This window comes from Mustela erminea, chromosome 3 (assembly GCF_009829155.1).
Source record: "Mustela erminea isolate mMusErm1 chromosome 3, mMusErm1.Pri, whole genome shotgun sequence".
Classification (NCBI taxonomy): Eukaryota; Metazoa; Chordata; class Mammalia; order Carnivora; family Mustelidae; genus Mustela; species Mustela erminea.
Genome location: NC_045616.1, coordinates 133386745 through 133401731, shown reverse-complemented (window position 1 = coordinate 133401731; position 14987 = coordinate 133386745). Strand labels below are relative to the sequence as shown.

Genomic DNA, 14987 nt, shown 5'->3' with positions numbered 1-14987 from the left:
TCAATACCTTCTCCCTTTGTATTGCCTTTAGGTGAAGAATTTAGGGGCCTGGTGCTGTTCAAGTTTAGCTTTTAGCTTAAAGCTATCTGATGCCTAAAAGAAACCTGCCTCCAGGTATAATAGGTTAGCATAAAAGCTGAACTTCTGACATACAGGTCTGATCAGGACTGTTACTAAATAGACCTGTAAAGAAGAAGATCTGCTTCTTTGCAAAGACACTTCAGAGAGCACCTCTCCCTGCTTGGCCAACAGTAGTTCCTACGGTACTGAAATGAATGTCCTCCCCTCGTTCATATGAGCAAGGGTTAACCTCTGGCAAGATCTTATAGATTAAGCCACATGGAAACAGCGCACAGGCTCAGTGGGTCAGACACACTGCAGAGCATTTGGATGAGCCAGATAATTTGTGCAACATGTTCTTATCAGCAGCCTTCCCCAGCACATCTGTGGCTTACTGGAAGCTGTTTTTGTGTGGAACCTGTTTTTCTGTATTCTACTCATTGTTGATAGAAAGAGACCGAATGTTTCACTTAAGGGGAAAGGTAAGGCAGTAATAACGAACGACCTATAATCATAAATCATAAATCAAGGACACCCACCTGCTCCCAAGTTTGTCCTAAGACTTAGAAAACTTTAAGATCAAGACTTTTGTACTGAAGCAATCCTGCCTCAGGGACATCTTCCTGGAGATCTAGGTCTTTTTGAAAAAAATGTGAGCCTTGAGCTTTTATCCTAGGGGAGAGTAATTAAAAGTGTCCTTGTGGTAAAGATGTCTGATCATGGGCCTGCCCTCCTCATGCAGAAGTTCTCCTGAGAGTGGCCTATACCAGGCCACATCAGTCCACACAGCTGTGTTTTGCTGAGGGCAAACATGGCTGAGTCAAGAACAATTAGACGCAAAGGGTAGAAGGTATGAACCAAGAGTTCATTAATAAATGATTTTTATACTAGATGTCAGTAGTGGCTGTTCTGATACAGGTCTTATCCACTGGACTCCTGTTAACCTCTCAGGAAGGGAGTATGTGTAGGTCAGGAAGAGGAGAATAAGGCATGAAAAGATATCAGACAATGGTTTACTCATGGTCTCATTTCCCAGATTTCCATTTTTTTCTTCTTTATGACAACCCCAAATGCACTAATATTGGCTCACCTTGGACTGTTTATATTTTATACATCAGCTCGAAGTAGGGGTCAACTGTAAGAATAAACTGATGCTAACGCATGAGATTCTGCCATTCCAGTTTATTGAAATGAGTAAATTTATAGCTTTATTTGCATACAGAAAAGTGCACAGGAAAATAAGTATGTACAAAGCAGTGTGTGGCTGATCATCCTTTTCAAAATCTGTCTACTTTAAAAAAATTCAACTACCTAGATATAATTGTCTCTAGTTGAGCACATTCAGGTATTGGGACATATAAAATACTATTTTAGGACTGTGTTTATAATGACTGAGTTGGAAGCCAGATAGAAAATTATGCCATTCATGATCAGCTATTACCATTAAACATAAAATCACAGGACTTTAGCTTGGACTACTTGGGGCTAATCAATAAACACTCATGAGGCCACCATCTTGTTTAGATCCTAAGCAGTCATCCTCTTCTTCTACCTAAAGGTAACATTGTATGGTTGATTAACACCCATGAGAACCTGAGCATTAAGGATCAAGAGAAACATTTTAAAACCCAACATAAATATAACAAAATGAAACTCATTTTGGCAAGAACAAATCCTTCAGAACTGTGCTAACAATATGACAGGAAATGAACTGGGAGAGTTTCCAAGGTTATGAGGAGAAAAATACTGCAGACGTTAGATTTTCAATGATAATACCAAATACTTGTTCTACAGCTTCTCACTCTACCCCTCCAGTCATCATTTATCTTCCTACTAACTAGGAGATTGTGGCTTCAAGCGAGTTTTCCAGTTACTTGATAAAGGTCTAGCATGACCCCATATAAGCACCCAATATATTTGGCACAATTACATCGAAGTTTCTGATGTGTTGGCTCTCCAGAATACAGTCCTTCATTGCCCAGTTGAGTTCGTTTCTTTTTTTTTTTTTTTTTTCATTTTCTTCAACCTGAACTGCTCTTCTGGAACTTCAGATCAAGAGGATGGCCTCCTATTCCATAGAAAGGATAAAGGTTGTGTCCATTTGCAAATCTAGTTATAGGATTTAGTGATTACTGAGAAGGCAGAGACATTTCAGATCCATGAATCCTTAGATTTTTTTTTTCCCCCCATAAAACTGTTGCTTGTGGAAGGGAAGTAATGTTATATGAACCTGGGAATAAAACTGACTGAGAAAAGAATCAGAAGGAAGAGGAGAGGAGAGACAAATAATACTTTTCCCTCATTTGCACTATCAAGCAAGAGACTGGGGGGGAAAAAAAGAACAATCTTGTCCTTGAAAGAAAATAATCTTCAGATAGAGAAGTTATATTTTTAAAAAGGTTCTTAAGTGTGTCGGATTCCCAAGTGTCTAAGGAGAAGTTGGACATGCTTCAATTTTACTTAAAAAATTCTTTATAAATGTTGATATGAAGCAAGATTTAAAAAGGCGTTTTGTTATACTATAACCTTTAGGATTTATGCTGTGAAACAGAACCCCCAAACAACTTTGAACGGTAAGGATTTTTAAATTTATTCAAAACAGTGTCATCTGAGGAGTTGTGGTGGCTGCATCTCCCAACCAGAGGGTACACAGTACAGTGTTCTAGAAGGTTCTAGGAACACACTAGGCAATGGTTCAAGTAGGGTAACTACTTCATTTACATTTAAGCTAGAGAATTTAGATTCCTAATTTATTTAAAGCCATGGATTCAGTTTAGCTTTAATCTAAACAGAAAAGTGAAAGGCATTTTGCAAGTGGAAGAGGCAGCAAGCAACAAGGCAACAGATAATATGTCAAAGCTGAAACGAGAGAGCAGAGGTCGTCTGGCTATTAGCTTTGTCCTGGACTACTAAGGCCAACCTTTTTGTTCCTCTGGATAGTCAGCATATCAAGTTCCTAGAGAAGTGTAGAGAAGAAAAAACCCATGGTCAAAATTTTTGGGTTAAATATCAATGTACTAAATATCAAGTCATCATTTAAAACTCAATAATAGTATCTCCTAGGGCTGATGTGAGAGGCTTAAATAAGAAAATAAATGCAGATCCTGAAATAAAGTGATTCACACAAATGTTCAATAATATTAGTTATTTTCTCCCATGATCATGCTCCCCCACCCTCAACCCCAATCTATAAGTTAAGCAAGTTCACCAAGTTCATTTAGGTCCTTCATGACCTAAGAAAGAAAGGGCCTCCAAGGAAACCTCTTGTCAATGCAATTTTGTGCAAAAAATCCTCCTAGTCTCCGGATGCATTTTATTCCTTTCCATTTGTCCATGTTTACCTCCCTTGGAGACAAGGTGAGAATGAGCCTCTGTTAAGACTTCTAGCCCTTCATTATATTACACTGTTCTATCAGCATTAGAAACCACAAGGCTGCTTGTAACCTGGAGCTTTTCCTCAGCACCAGAGAGGGACTTCTTAGGGCTGGAGTGGGGCCCCAGAACTTGCTTTTTCCATAATCTCAGCCTGTTCTCTGAAGCAGACTTTCTGGAAAAGCACTTTAAGAAACACTGTAATTCTAGAAGTCAAGTAAGGGAAAACAATTCAAATTGCAAATAAAGTCAATCTTACTGTTCACTCAAATCTCAGATTTGAGATATTTCTCTATTTAAAATAATTAAATTCTAGGTGGGTCAGCCCAGAGTTAGCAGGAGTCCCACCTGGAAGGGGCAAGACTGAAAATAACAGGTTTGGTTCCTTTCGTTCTTTTTCTTGTTCTCCCCCACCAGCTATGCCCTTCCTCCTCTAAAACGCAGCCAAGCCTCCCTTCCTCCATGAACTTCAACCTTCTGAAATCAGACAGAGTTGCTTCCACTCACTGTTGATAAAGGAAGGGTCACCTGAGACCTCCCAGGGTCTCAGTCTAAGGCAGTTACACCTAATAACTCACCTGGGATAAAATCTACTAGTAAGATGAACCTGCAAACTCATCTGCTCACACGCTGCTTTTGAAGGAGGTAAGGGCAGTTGTCACCACTTCTGGATTGAACGCCCTCAGACTATTTTAGACTAACTGTCAGACTCCTCACAGAGAAATAAATTGATCTGGGATGTGGCCTCTGTTCAGCTGACCTGTCCTTAGCTACAAACGGTCTTTGGATAGGAAACCAAGTAGTTACGAGGATGTTTTGCAGTCGCTTCAGTATGAAGGTAAAACAAAAAAACAACTAGAAAGCTATTATGTGTTATATAAGTTTATTGTTATGCAAAAATGTCATTCTGAAGTATCAAAAACATAGGATATGATAGAAATCCATATCCCCATGGGTATATTATTGTTTTGTAACATGTAAAAGAATTCTATTCTTAAATGCTCAGCTTAGTCATTACTGAGTTAGTTAAGCATAGATTTCCATGTTTATTAGTTCTAAGTTACAGAGATTTAACCTTGTAACAATTCGAAAATTAAAATTTCACCCTCACCCCGTCCCATGCTTTCTTACCAAACCTAAGCTTCATAGGATCTTCTACTTACAGAAGTTAGGCAAAAGGATTTCCAAAAGGATCCCTATATACATCAGAAGATGTGGGTTGAGAAGCCATCTATGAAGATAAAACCATCCAGTCAATACGTTTAATTACACTTACAGAGAAAAAAAAAAAACTCTATAATTAAGACTTTTCAAAGGTCACAGACAAATCAGATATCATGTGGGTCTACAATGATTTGTGTCTGCCTGCTTATAATTCGTGATGCGTATTTATTATTTTCATCAAAATCAGGGTTCATAAGTTTGCCTTCCCAAAATGAAAGGTAGTGTTTTTATGAGCTAAAGGACTGAGGGCAGGAAGTCAGGAAACTAATTCCTTGAAAGATTTTTAAAGATAATATTATTTTGGCTCAATTTTCTCTCAAAATGATTTTGGGAGCCAGGCAAAGTGAGATTTGTCCTTGAGACTTTTTCTCTATGATATTCATTTCTCAAGCTCAGGATAGTCGTCCCTACCAAAATAGTCTCTCCCCAGCCTGAGTTGATGTTTTCACTGTGATGGTTCTCAATGATAAATCTAATTTAAACATCCTTTAGCACCAAAGAGTTATTATACAAACAAGATTAATTCACGACAAAGTAGCTCTATGTGGCATGCACTTGGGAGCAACAGCTTCTAGTAGTTGATACTTACAGAGGCTTGTGATGAACCGAAAGAACCTTTAGAGAAAGGGTTCTCAAATGCGTTGTCAGCAGATTTGGTAACTGGCAGGGAACCTTGTCTGGGAACTGGCTTTGGTGGTTCTAGAAGGCAAAAAACACCAAGAAGTCAGTAGACACATTTTTTTCCCAGATAATAAGTAAAAGTCCCTTGTCCCATGTGCCACCCTCCCCTGTCCCGTCCCGTCCCCTCCCCTCCCCCACCCCAGTCAAGGTTATCTCATAAATTAAGTTCCATACTTTGGAATTTACATCATGGGACAAAAATCACCACAAAATACTAGGATTCCTGGTGATTATTACAGGTAAATTCATCCGAAGAGGAGGCTGTGTGTATATAACTGAAGTGGAAGACACTCAGAATTCCCTCACTAAGGCGGGGGAGTGTGGCCGAAGCTCTGTTACAGAGCCTTCCAAGTGCCACAACCCACTGAATTTCAAGAGCTCTTGGCAGCCCTTCTAGGACTTGCCACAAGAGGGCAGTATTGTGCCAGCCCTTAGAAATAGCTACGGTAAATTATTTGCTCCATAAGGTAACCACAGATTACCAAAGAGAGCAAGAGTTAGGCTACTGGTGGGTGGGAGAGGGTTCTTCTAAAGACTCTGTGGGCCCTTATAACGGGGGAAATACTTGTTGGTAGGGTAGACAGAGAAGTGGGTAGTTTACCATTGATCTTTTTCAACAGCTGATTAGCATCAAAGTCATCATGGTCCGCATTCTCCTGAGGAATGCCAACTTTGCTGTTGAAATAATTGGAGAAGGCACTCGAAGTCCCAGAGGAAGTCTGCTCTCCCTTCCTTGCAGGCACAGCAGGTGGCTGCCGCAGTTGGAAGTCCTTAAACATTTCTTTCACTTCTTTGACTTCTTTATCCCCAAGTGGGTCCAAGGCAGTGAAGGCATCACTGGAGATATCCTTCGGAGGGCCAGTTCTGGGAGGTGGTTGAGGAGGAGCAACCAGAAGAGAGGAGAGCATAGAAGGGGACTGGGTAGACACAGCAGAAGCTGGAAAAATATTGCTCTGGAAAGGGTTCCCCAAAGAGCTTGTTGAGGACCAAGTATTGGGTACCACAGATGCTGATGGGCCCCAAACAACAGGGGCTGGAGGCGAAGCTGAGGCTGCAAAGGATGAAGGCTGGTTCCAACCTGGAATAGCTGGGCTTGTGGTAAAAACTACTGGCTGACTGAATCCTGAAGGCTGACCACTCAGCATGGCTCCCGGGACCACTGACGTAGACTGATTGAAGACTAAAGATGCTGGGTTCCACGGTCCTGCCTGAGGGGGGCTAACTGGTATACCACCTGAAGGAAGCAGAGGAAAGGACTTATCAGGACACAAACTTGAAGAGGATTTTTGAGTTTCAGGAAACACGGCTCTGGGGAGAGGGAGAGGCGGGGCATTTACCAAGCATCTACATGGCCAACACCTTCCTTAAGCCTTAAGGCTGGCATGGAAAAAAGGCCCAGAGAGATTAAATCAGTCTAAAGATTAACTAGCTAATACAGAATAGCTGGCATTCAAAGGTTGGTTGCCTTTTGAAGCCCTTTCTTTCTACCACAGATTTTAAACTTTTCTCATTAGAAGGGTAATACACTCCATTAGGACCTGGTCATGAAAACATTTATGACACTGATACATTTCAAACAACTAGGACAGAGTCTGTTGATAGCATGCGTGCATCTGTTGAGGGAATTCATTTACATAAACAAACCCTACTGATTACGAAGCAGTTAATTAAAATAATCCATTGGGTACTCTGAGTCATTGATTCGATCTTTTCATTTGGCAGCTGGCTCCTGTCTGGAGTCTCATGGAAACCAGCTATCACGCATGTATATTAGGCCTCAACATGCTTGCACCCTGAAGAAACCATTTCAGTTTCCTTGCTTTTAAATGCTGCCAAGGTTGACACAGCTATATAAAAGGGCGATAAAGTTTGGTTGATGCCAAGATAGCTTTAGACTTTTATACATATACATGGAGGAAAGGCTGGTTTTCCTGGGAGAGCTGTTTCAAGGAAAAGTGCTTCCTGCCGTGTGTCACTCACTAAGCCTTGCCAGAAGTCAGAACACAATACTTCAAAGAGGAAGGGAGGGAGAGAGAGAAGACATAGAGCAAAAACCAAAAACACAAAGCACAAAACCCCCAAAACTTCGTGAGGTAGCTAATTGCCTGTGTCTAGACACCTAATCTTTGTGGGAGAATGACTCCATCTCCTGTGTCTTCACCATATTGATTAAGAGTTGACGAAGTCACTAAAATGCAGGTCTCTCCAATATTCTTCCCCTCTTCTTGAGAAGCTCATTCCCTATATCTTATTCTCCAGTGTAGGACATTTTTCTCTCCTGCTTCTTCCCAAGTATATGAATGACCCGTCAGACTGCCACCAACCTAAATTCAGCCTCATATCTACTCATGAATGATGCCCCCCTCTCAAAATCTGCTTGCTTTGAGCTGTAGAGTAAGAGCATTCTTTAGTTATGAAAGTTTTCTAACTGAACTAAGAAAAGACCTCCAAACGTCTACCTTGCGTTAGGAATGTTTTTGTTTCTAGACTGAGAGATATTTTGAAAGTGATGTTCAGAGGCTAATGTAGCAAAATATTCTATCTTAAATTTTATGAGTATTGGATATGGATGTTACTTGACTTAACCGTATCATCATGAAGGCTCACCGTCTGGCCACGGAGATGTATGGTGTGCTCAGAGACAGTGGTGGGTTTCAGAAAAGGTCATCTTACGAACTTAACATGCCTTGTTTTTGAGGTTAGGGAACTGGGTACAAGAATATTAATTATTAAAATGGGAGAAGCTCACAGTCTGTGACAATAGAGACTAAAACTCAGGCATACCAGTTCCAAATCTAATGCCCTATTCTTCTGTTCTGCCTCCTTAGCATCAAGGGATAGGACTATGGAAAGTAATCCAAATACTTATTTCATAGTTACAGAAATTAGACTTGATTTACACTAAAGAGCATACATATTCTTTTCACAACTAATCAAGGGAAGAGTTCTCTCACATTCTATACTATGGGGTTCTAAAAGTGGGTTGTGTTTGAGCAAAGTGATTGCTACCACTTTAAAACAAATTTATTTAAATTTTGTTAACCAAAGCCAGAGTCACTGACTGATACTTTTACGCCAACTGGATGTGCAAATGGGGTAGAATTTTATCATTTTTCATGTTGGATGACTTGCCTTCCCTTAGGATAATGTACGGCTTTACTCAGAGGTGGTATTAGAGGGAGTGGTGGTAGTTAAAGAGAAAAATATTTTATCTGCAAGGAGTTAAAGGCTTTCTCAGTACATGTTTATGCCAGTCTTCATTCCCATCTGATGGATTTCATGCATTGTGTTTCCAAGATATTTTAGGCTCTGCTGGAGAAAGTAGAGGCAAGGGGTAGGGAAAAGAAAAGTGTGGGTGTAAGAAGTTAATTTTATTACCTTCTGATGCTAAATTAAAACACAGGATAGCTAGTCAAAGCTGAAGGCTTAGCTTTCTACAACACCCTCTCCCTACCCCCAGTTCTCCAGAAGAGACAGTCTCCCAGCTGGGTCTAGCGGAAGCCAGAACTACAACCTTCCATGGCTTGGCTGAGGATCCCTGCTAGTGGACAGGGGCTATACTGTAGAGCTCAGTTTGAGTCCCATGTCCAAACTTGGAAGGATCATCAGTATTCTGCAGTTGTATACCCCAAGGCCTCAACAGGGGCACCTAGCCAAAAAGCTTCACTTCGTCTGAATAAATTAACAGTTATAGGGTCCAGCTGTATTTTCGAGCTGACTTGTTAAATATTGGCTGTAAAAATTCTTTGGGGCATTGATAGTAGACTGTCAAGCTCTGAGATGTGATGTAGTTGCCGCAAGTGCATGGAAGCTCTCAACCCTTCTGCAAGGAAAAGGCACTCACCAGCTCCACTTGGGGGGGCAGGAAAGGGAACGATGCATAAAAGGGAAAGTCCGTAAGAGACATGAAGTATTGGGGGAGAGTCTTGATGGTGTAAATGCAAGAAGAGATCCAGAACAAGTTGACTTCCCACACCCGCACTCAACGGTTGGGTAAAAACCCCCTCTTGCCGCCATACTCCAGGTAGGATTAAACAGATTTAATGTGAAAAAAATGAAAATATTTTCCTTTGTAGGAAAGCAGCAGGGGAAACAAAAAACAGAGTCCTGATGAGTGACTCCACAGGAGGCAGAGAAAAAACCAAGAGCCCTGGTGAAATTTTACAAAATGGGGGAAGACAGTTCCTCTTCATCCTTAGTTCCCCCAACCCCCTCCCAAGACAGAGTCTGTTGGGAGCTTGTAGAGGTGCCAAGAAGCAGAAAAATAAAGAGAATCCCCAGCAGGATAGCAAAGCCTGTTGTCGGGGTTTCTGAAGACTGTATCATGGAGGCAGAAAGGAACTGGAGGCCGTGGGCAAACAACGGCAGGGCTAGTCCTCAGTCAAGTGGCTTCCCCCAGTGTCCCGCCACAGAGTGGCTTAGTGGCTCACATGAGCGCCACACATTTGGGAATGAGTACCGGCACACAGCCAGGGCATCTGGTAAAATCCTATCTTTTCCCTTATCTCTGTGTTCTTTTCAGTGTCAGGTTTCTAGCATCTGTCTTCTAATTCTATTAAGACACTCCGATAGCCAAAATATTGGCAAGGAGCAGCTGAGGCTTAAGTATTCAGAGACTGATCAGCATATATGCCTGTCTCATACCCATCATATGCCCAGCAGAGCCGGGCTAAGAACCCAAGGCTTGCAGTGTATGACTTACACTTGCTTTGGACTTAACTTACATCCCTCTCGGGCATAAGACACGATACCCCATCCAGGATGCATATCAGTTCACTGGGAGATAGGGCTTTGATCTAGTAATGGGAAATTGTGTAGCAGACACGCATGTCACCAGTTTTTCCAATATGGACGATAGACAAGACTCTCTCAGCTCTATCTCCTTTCTCCAACGAAGCTGGTCTGAACATCAGAATCCCTTAGAGTTGTCTTCCGTAAGCCACTGCCAGTTGGCTCGGGTGAGTGCAGTATTGAAAATGGTTCTCTCCATGTGCCAACTTCAGGAGCCAAATTTCAGTTGCAAGTCAAGGGAACCAAATGAGGGTGGGGTCTACGGAAGTAAAAGTGGGATGATCAGATCTTCTGTCCCTGGAGCCTCTACGGCTATGAAGTGCCTTCCTCCTGCACATGATAATCTTATGAGTGAAAGCAACAGAGGCAAGTCCTACTCCATCTCTCAGCACCTACCTAGACCTGCAAGGGGTCCCGCCGGGGCAGAAGCATTTGTTTTGAAGAGATCCAGAGGGTTGGTCTGTAGGGTTGCTGACTGTCCTGTAGGTGAGGTCTGGCCTGGAGCTTCTGAGATAGGAGGGGTGAAGATGTCTGATGCAAGCAAGTCTTTTGCTGGAGACTGACAGGGCGGAGAGAGAGACACAAGAGTTATTCAGTAATTATGAAAAACAGCTTTATTCTGTCTCCTATTCTGTACCTCAGATTTGGGAACCACACATGGGAAAACTTATTCCTCTTACTGGTAAACTACTACAAAAAGCCAAAACTCCCCTCCCCCACCTCTCACCACCCCCCCCCCCCCACCAACTCCCCCTGAAGGATAGATCCCTGCAATGGACAGAATATTTGGTCTTGGTAACTGAGGTAAAGAGAACTTTCAAGGTGAAACCTATTTTACTCATTTACACATTTGTATCTGTCTAGTCTCCTTATCCTCTAAAAGCTTGAAGCTGGGAAAGAAAGGAGAACTATAAATAAAGAAGTAACCTACATATTTTTGATTATTCTACTAGGTTTAAATCGGTTTTTGTAAAGGTGACACTATAGTCTAATTACGAGGCCAGCCTGCATATTCTAATGAGGTTTTTACAGATATATTCACAGAAACCACATTTTCAATTGCTTTTCAATGAAGTGGTACTAGTAAATATTTAAGTGTCCTTTAAAGCAATGGATCATTCAGTCAGCATTGAAAAGAAGAGGCAAACTCAAGAATTTTCCACCACCACCTTGGACATTAATGCAGCAGGAGGGGTGTGTGGGGCGTGTGTTAGTGTGGGGAAGGTACACAAGGCATCACAAAGAACCCTTGCCCTCCCCTTCCAGAATATGACGATCGAACTTACCAGAAGTACAGAAGCATAGCAGCATTAAAAATGGAAAAACTTGTGTTTAGTTAATAACAAGTGACAAGACATGCAAACGGAAAGCAGGGTGTGAAAACACTGCCAAGTGAGAAGCTTAGCAAAGGCGGCAATCAGAGGAAGGTATTCCTGGAGAAAGATGTGCCTTATCCCACCTTCTATTTCACAGCCACACAGGCAACTACAAGAGCAGCAGGAAAGAGAGCTTGCGTCACACCACCCTTTGGTACCGAGCATGCATTCTGCCAATGGATATGTGGAGAAGACAATTCACCTTAGCAGTCCTTCTGCCTCTTCCTGGTTTGGTACTTTGTGGAGGTGGGATAATGGCTATGGAGTCATGTGGTGAGGACTGGACAGAGCTTTCCAAGTCCTGCTTTACGCCATTCAGTACAGACAGTCCTTTGGGAGGGCTTCCCACAAAAGGGTTCGGGGAGGATTTGATATGGAAGCCGTTCTGTTCTCTTTCAGATACCCCATTTTGAGTTCTCACTGTTGGCTGTGTTTGCGTACTTGAAAAGGGCCATGGGCCTGCCTGAGCTTCCTGTTTGCCAGTCCGGTTAGAGATTTGGTCAAACTGTTGACCAAAGTAATCAACATCCCCATTCAGGGGCCCGTTACTCAGGGGAGTAGACAAGTTACTCAAATTCTCTTTCTTCTGATCTGAAGATTTGACAGAATCAAACGAAGAGGGTGCCGATTGGTCTGGCTGTGCAAAAGGATCGTCACGGAAAGGATCAGGATTAGGGGTGGGAAAGAAGTTGAGATTGGCAGAAAAGGCATTTTCAGGCAGGAAAGATGCCTGAGGCTTTGGTCGAGGAAGAGAGCAGGAGGTAATGCCATTTGTTAAGAATGGATTTTCTCTTAAAGAATTCTGATTGGTGTCGATTTCAGAGTTTAGATCCACTAACAGGATATCTTTGCTTTCCTATCACATTTGGGAAGAAAAAAAAAAAGAGAGAAAAGAAAGTGTTAGTCCATGTTGTGACTTCACATGAGAAAGCTACAAACGACCATCAGGATCATCAAAATTCCCGTTAGAGTTTGATCTTGACAGACCGGTTAACCGTGACCTCCTCCCATCACCTCCCTGAGTGCATTTCTTTACTAGCAGTGGAATAGGTCCGCCCTGTCCCTCCCCGCCTTGTTGCCCCTTCATTTAGGTCTCCACGTTGTTGGCCTTTCGTTTAAAATGAAACTCTAGTCATGTGTCGGCTCACCCTTGCAGACTGCGTTCCCGACCCTCGTTGTTCCCATTCCTATCTTTGCGAGTCTTAAAGGGAATCGACTGCCAGTCACTCTAAGCAATTATCTAAGCACATTGAGCTTGAATGTAAGAGAAGACCTCAGAGGCGTAACCCAGCCTCCCACCCGAGGCATAGTCCCATCTATTATACTGTCAGAGTCATGTAACAGCATCTCTCTAAATGGGCAAATTCTCTGGCCAATATTTTATAGTGCTGGTTGTGACAAAGTCTAAGGTCAAATATATTTCCCTATAATTGGTCTTTCCTTTATGGGGAAAAACCAGATTTTCTCCACCATTCATATGATTTGTCACTTTAAATATTTAAGGATCTTTTTGAAGGTGCTAGTGAAGTTGGATCTCTCATTCCCATCATCCTAATCTCCTCTGGACACATCCTTTCATCTGTGTCTTTCTAGAAAGAAGAAAGTGACACTCAAAATGCTGATATATTCTAACATATCACATTAACCTCTCATATTTGTGCATTTTTTTCATAATACAGCTTAGAGTCGCTGGTGTTATGACAGTAATCTCAACTATTTGGTGGATAAATTCAATAAATCTTTAATTTATCTTTAATTTATGTACAATGTAATCTTTAATTCACATATAAAGTAGAGATGTGGCTTTAGAGTTAATTTGAAAAACATACCAAATATTTAACTCTACAAGATCTCGTCCCTTCCTATCTTACTTTCATTCTCCATTGTTAGACAGGATATCCCTCTCAACCAAAAATCAGCAAATTTGAAAAATCTGACATGTCTTTATTCAGGTCAGTAACATAACAAGTTTGGGCTCACCCTGGGTTAGGGCTGTCAAACTGACATAGCTTTCTTCTGACTGACTTTGATCCATTAACTTCTCATCTATGCTAGCCACGGAAGAATATAGTCAAAGATGCCTACCTGGGATGGAAGTTAGAGGTCTAGCATTACCCCAAGCAGCTTACTAAATATTTTTGATCATTGGGACAAAGACAACCTCAAGGGAATATGAAATTCTCAAACTACTGAGTAAAAAGGGGGACCAAATAGGCCTCCTTGGCTTTAAAAGAACAATTTTTTTTTGGAAGGTCTTAAGTCAGGCCTAATTGGTATTCTATCTTTGGTTTCCTTTACTGTTAGATATAAAAACACAATTCTTAAAAGCCAGTTTTTCTCTTTATAACCAGAAGAACTTGTCAGAAGAAAGAGTTTATAATTAAAAACAATTTTTTTTTAATCAAAGAAATGGATTGGAAGATCTCTTAATGAAGGGCTCTTTAGCAATCAAAGGATAGGACAAAACGTATTACAAAAGCTTGTGATTTCAGTATTTATTCACTTATGATGAGCCACCTCTGGGTTAGAACAGTTGGGTGTTCACAGCTGGTAGAGTTCTCCTTTTCAAATACTTCAGAAGAAGTTCTTAGGACACCAAACAGGAGCCACAATGTTAGACTTCTGAATAGTCAGCCTATAAGTAAAATGTATAAGGCTCTCCTCAGGTTGGGTTTGTTGTTGATCCAGGATCAAGAGTCTAGTTCATAGACTACAATGGGATGACGTGAGACTCCTCATCTGCTCCCTAGGTCAGAACTTCATTAATTCTTGGTTGGATTGTCAAACACTGCATCTGCTTGGTCACCATCTGGGCTACCTGAGATAAGCACTGATAACATGAAGGGGAAATGCAGCCCTGGCTCGTAAGGAGCTCCAGGAAGAGGGGGAAGCGGGCAGCCACAGAGGGGTCTGCATGAAGGTGAGCTCTTATCTGCTGAGTTCCACAGCTGAGCTTTCTCCACGAAGCTGGTCTCTCGAAACCATTCCAGCCCGCTGAATCCCTGGACTTCCCTACTCAAAGCTCTCAGTGGCTTCCTGTGTCCTCTATGTTAAAATAAGCCTCATTAGCCAGCCTTTCAAAGTGACCTACAATAGGACCCAGTTTATTTTTAGCCTGACTGCTCTCTATGTTCCTACACACTTCAAAGACCCAACTCAAGTTCAGATTCTTTACAAAGCCTTTTCCTAGTGATCTTTCTACTTCAGCATCCCCTGTGCCCACCCATGGCCTCTCATGTCTGTATGACACTGTGCTTTGTGCCCTGATCCCATGCCTGTACCAAACTCAACCTCCTTCATACCTTATGTTCTTCTCATAGCAACTGTACTTTCAAATTATCATTTTAAAAGTCTGAGAACGTGTCTTTTTGTTTTTTTTCTTTCTTTCTTTTTCTTTCGAGTGGCAGTATGGAAGAATATTGTTCAGTTATTTTCCAGTAAAAATTATGTTCTAAAGGATACCACTTAGTTTGTAACATGAGC

The 14987-nt window shown here is 41.7% G+C and overlaps 1 protein-coding gene and 1 long non-coding RNA gene across 10 annotated transcripts in view; one reads left to right on the top strand and one right to left on the bottom strand.

Annotated features, from left to right (window-relative positions):
* Positions 1 to 14987, top strand: part of LOC116586956 — a 48254-nt gene that overhangs the window by 12335 nt on the left and 20932 nt on the right. The gene's annotated exons all lie outside the window — the stretch shown is intronic.
* The window catches only part of DAB2 (DAB adaptor protein 2), a 49665-nt gene continuing 35905 nt past the window's right edge, over positions 1228 to 14987 (bottom strand). For 6 of the 9 annotated variants that reach the window (XM_032337535.1, XM_032337534.1, XM_032337539.1 and 3 more), the window contains 6 exons: positions 11707 to 12360; positions 10525 to 10687; positions 5939 to 6571; positions 5246 to 5355; positions 4596 to 4663; positions 1228 to 3016 (listed from right to left, as the gene is read on the bottom strand). In XM_032337535.1, coding sequence (XP_032193426.1) covers positions 4601 to 4663; positions 5246 to 5355; positions 5939 to 6571; positions 10525 to 10687; positions 11707 to 12360 — 1623 coding nt within the window. In that variant the 3' untranslated portion in view covers positions 1228 to 3016; positions 4596 to 4600. The remainder of the gene's footprint in view (positions 3017 to 4595; positions 4664 to 5245; positions 5356 to 5938; positions 6572 to 10524; positions 10688 to 11706; positions 12361 to 14987) is intronic. The other 3 variants (XM_032337540.1, XM_032337541.1, XM_032337533.1) reach the window with 2 other exon arrangements.